Source organism: Nematolebias whitei, chromosome 16 (assembly GCF_014905685.2).
Source record: "Nematolebias whitei isolate Nwh7 chromosome 16, NemWhi1, whole genome shotgun sequence".
Taxonomy (NCBI): domain Eukaryota; kingdom Metazoa; phylum Chordata; class Actinopteri; order Cyprinodontiformes; family Rivulidae; genus Nematolebias; species Nematolebias whitei.
In genome coordinates, this window is record NC_056513.1 from 9,899,332 (window position 1) to 9,903,689 (window position 4,358).

Genomic DNA, 4,358 nt, shown 5'->3' on the forward strand with positions numbered 1-4,358 from the left:
AAAAACTCAACCAACCAACCAATCAACCAACTAACCAACCAACCAATCAACCAACCAACCAACAACATGACATCCACTAATCTAAAAACCTCTAACCAACAAACCATTTAGCATCCAACCAGCTAACAGTAAAAAACATAGAAGAATCTTGCTGTTGAAGAAGAACCAATGGATAAACATGTTTTTACACCTACTAATTATTTAGGGGTGTCTGTGACTCATTCCATTAAACTCATTAATGGAGTTTAATGGAAAATGGGTTTAATTTAATTCCATTCTGCTGTATCTAGACATTATTTTTAACGTACAGAGAGGAGAATTCCACCTGCAGAAGACATTTGCATCTATTTTACATGTTTAAAAGGAGGCGTGTCAGGGAAGGAGTCTCAGTTCTGTTCATCAGAATGTTTGATGGAAAGGTGAACAGAGACATCCATGCACACAGTTTGATACATCTGAATGTTTCAGTGCGCACACACTTTCCTCATTTTGTTCTTACAACTTTCAGAATGAAAACTGTGCACTCTTTGATACATGAGGCCCTGATTTGTTGTCTTCCAAATTTTAGTCCCTCACCTGTGACTCTGACTCTAAAACTTAGACCAGTATCTATCTGCCCCTTCTGTACTCACTTGGGTGGTTCCTACAGCCACCGGCGGTGCTTCCTTTCCTCCAGCTGCCCTTAAATGTGGTGGTGGCCCAGAAGCTGGTGGTGTCTTGACTGAGAACATCTGGAGTCAGGTTGCAAATCTCCAAACGTGAAAACTGACGCAGAAACTCCTGGAACGACATCCTGACACAGAAATAAATCTTACTGGGCTCTGGAGCTCCAGGGTTTAGAGTTATTCTTTCAGAATGGACCTACCAGAACTCCCCATCGTCCATCTTACACAGCAACTCATCCTTCTCTGCAGAGTCCACTTGGTTCCACTCTGAGGAACTGAAACGTGAAAGTTTACCTCAGTGTTTGAGCACTTTGTTCACATACAGGCATGTGGGGTACTCACCTGTCGCTCCAGGCTCCGGTCCACTCCACCTGACCCCAGGGGTTCCTGATCCGGATCAGACGCTCCTGCCGGCCACGATACTCCACCTGCAGTGAAGACATCCAGGCTTAAGAAAAACACAACACAAAGAAGAAATGTGGACCTGACCAGGGTGATTTCAATCCAGACCAGTCCTGTGATGATTCTACAGAAACAAAGTTTCTCCTGCAGTTTGAAGCTCAGAGCTCCACAACCTGCAGGTCTGAAGTGATGGTGGGAAGACACTCATCTTTACAGAATAAGGTCCAACTGCTTCATTTTCTGAACTGTCCTGGTTTGTTTCTAGACTTTTCCTGAATAGATCAATACAAAATTCTTATAAATTAGATGCCCACGGTGCTGTTGTCTTGTTTCAGAACCAACCTGAAACACAACGAGGACAAATCAACATGCTGCTGTAGGTTCAACAGAAGAATCAGCCCGACTCACCTGTCTGAGGCCTGTCACGGAGTAGGCGTGGCCTTTAACCAGCTTCTTGAAGGTGACGGCTTCCATGTCTAAGGCGCTGCTGATCTGAGGGCAGAGCAGACTCATTAGGTGGAGAGAAACACCAGCTGATGTGGTGAAAAAAGTACAAGGAACAGTGACTGACGTCGATGGAGCAACCCAGCAGAGAGCCTCTTTCCAGAGCTTTGATGATGATACGATGAAGATCTCTGGGAGCCTTCTTCAGCTCGTACATCTCTGACACACCACCTGTGAAGTCCTCAAAACCTTCAGTGGTGCTGCCTCCAGACAACGCCTCGTAGGATCCATTCAACCTGAGGACATGCAAAGAGAAAGACAGGAACACAACATCACCAGAACATCAGCAGAACTAGGTCGAGAGTTCATCTGGGTTTAGAAAAGACAATAGAGTCAGGTAAGTTCAGAACATGCAGAAGGTTCTAGGATCAGCAGGAAACACCAGATCACTCACAAACAAACATACATGAATGGATGATGATTGGATGGATGGATGGATGGATAGATGGATGAATGGTTGATGGATGGATGAATGGTTGGTTGGATGGATGGATGGATGGATGGATGGAGGGAGGGGTATATGAATGGTTGGATGGATTAATCTGTGGATGGATGGATGAATGGTTGGATGGATGGTTGGTTGGATGGATCTGTGGATGGATGGATGACAGATGGATGGTGGATGGATGGTCTTACTTGGCGTAGGCCTTCTCCAGCAGGGCACTCCAGAACTCTGTCCCCTCAGCAGAATGGACAAAGAGCAGCTCCCCGTCTTTCACCGGCAGACGGTCATCGATCACCACGTCCACCCACTCCCCGAACTGCCAGAACTGAAGACAGAGAGACGGATGGACAGAAGGACAGACTAAGAGACGGACGGATGGACAGACAAACAGAAAGAAAGACAGGCAAATGGACAGACAGACAAAATCCAAAGTTTTTTTGAACAGAGATCACATTAGGATAAAAGTTAGAGAATCTGTCATCAAATGCCTCCCAGCATGCCTCTTTGTCATGAAGGGCAGTGGGTGTGGCTTGTTGACAGGTAGACTCTCACCTGGAAGTGGAAAATGCCAGCATATTGATGGGTGAAGCTCTGGCCGTGAGGAACCACACGATGTAGCAGCTGTTCATTCAAAGTTAGAGAGCCAATTGCAGCAAGCAGCCAGCAGTCTCCTAGAAAAACCCAGAACAGGTCCAATGAGAGGACACACTCCACCTTAAAGTTCAGGTAACATCTGACCTGCTGCACGTCGTCACAAACACATGGATCATGTTTTCATTCTCTCAGTTAGAAACACCTCATTTATGGATAAAACATGATGACAACAGAACCTCCTGCTGGTCAAACTCTGTTGTGTCGTCTGCTGAAAGAATGAACCAACCAACCAATTCAATTCAGTTCAGTTTATTTCTGTAGCTCCAAGTCACAACAGAAGTCGTCTCAGTGCACTGAACAAAAACATTCACATACGTTATAAGAGTCAATCAGTAAAAGCTATCTATGTATGAAAGCAGCAGATTGTGTTGAATCTTCACTTCGTCACAGTCTCCCATCCTGAGCAAGCACAAAGGAGACAGTGGGAAGGAAAAACTCCATTTTAACAGGAAGAAACCTCCAGCAGAACCAGGCACAGGACGAGTGGTCATCTGCTTTGACCGGCTGGGGTTTGAGAGGACAGGAAGTAGAAACAGACATAACAGGTCCAGGTGAACTTTCTATAGGAGGAAAGACAAAAAACACATGTTAAGATAGAAATTAATTCAACCTTTATTTAAACAGGTTGGTCCCATTGAGCCTCGGGAACTCATTACAAGAGAGACCTGATTTTAACAAAGACAACAATAGAGGATGCGTACAAATAAATAAAAAAATTAACAAGTCAAAATAAAATGGTAATTAAAAAGGATAATTAAAAGGAAAAGTATTGAAAAAAACAGCTACATTATAAAGCGATGTAAAATACTAAAAACAAGAACATGTCTGCATTGGTTCTTGCCAGGAACTTAACGGTTGTTTAAAGCCACTAAGAGAGGTCAAGGTCGAGAGCTTCAGATCTTTAGAGTCCTTTAGCTGTGGACTGTTGAGGACACCATTTAAAAAATGTCCTGATAGGTTTGTGAATGCATCAGTCTTCCTGTTAGGGCTGACCTCAGATCAGATGATGAGGATGCTGAATGCAGGAAGATGAGTTTGTGTTCCAGGAAATGTTAATGCAGCAGACAGAACATCAGCTGACTCCATTATCCTGAGGGTCTGTAGGGACTCGTTACTGCTAACAGCTAAAAAACATCATCAACAACACGAAGAGCTGCTGATGGAGTCTCCATCAGGCTGACGTCGCAGATCAATCAATGGATATGGCTAAAGTGGGCGGCTGTGGCTGAGTGGTTAGAGCAGTCATCCTCCAATGCGAGAGTTGGGGGTTCGATCCCACCAGCAGTTACATGCTGAAGTATCCCTGGGCAAGACACTGAACCCCTCATTGCCTCCAATGTGTGTCCCATCAGTGTATGAATGTGATAAAGCTCTGAGTGTTATTTGTATACCGGGTAGATCTAGTAGAGTGATGTGTAAATGAGGACATGGATTGTGTTGTAAAGAGCTTTGAGTATCTTGATAAGATAGAAAGGGGCTATGAGTACAGTCCATTTACCATAAAGTGCTGCCTTCAGGTGCTTTCTGGAAATAACAGCTTCTAAGATGGTTGCTGATGGGTTCTGTCTGACTGCTGAGAGCTTCATCTACTCTGTTAGCTTTTCAATATTCTGGGCCCTCAGGGGCCACTGCAATAAACCAGGTCTGGTTCTGTTCTGGACCTGATGACATTAAAACCAGGTCTGGTT

General features: G+C 44.5%; 1 protein-coding gene across 1 annotated transcript in view; it reads right to left on the reverse strand.

Moving 5' to 3' along the window:
* Positions 1 to 4,358, reverse strand: part of LOC119422750 (calpain-1 catalytic subunit-like) — an 18,640-nt gene that overhangs the window by 6,909 nt on the left and 7,373 nt on the right. Inside the window, exons 4-10 of the mRNA XM_037690144.1 lie at positions 2,569 to 2,687; positions 2,208 to 2,341; positions 1,639 to 1,807; positions 1,476 to 1,559; positions 1,008 to 1,093; positions 866 to 940; positions 633 to 793 (exon numbers count right to left, since the gene is read on the reverse strand). Of these exons, the coding sequence (XP_037546072.1) occupies positions 633 to 793; positions 866 to 940; positions 1,008 to 1,093; positions 1,476 to 1,559; positions 1,639 to 1,807; positions 2,208 to 2,341; positions 2,569 to 2,687 (828 nt within the window). The remainder of the gene's footprint in view (positions 1 to 632; positions 794 to 865; positions 941 to 1,007; positions 1,094 to 1,475; positions 1,560 to 1,638; positions 1,808 to 2,207; positions 2,342 to 2,568; positions 2,688 to 4,358) is intronic.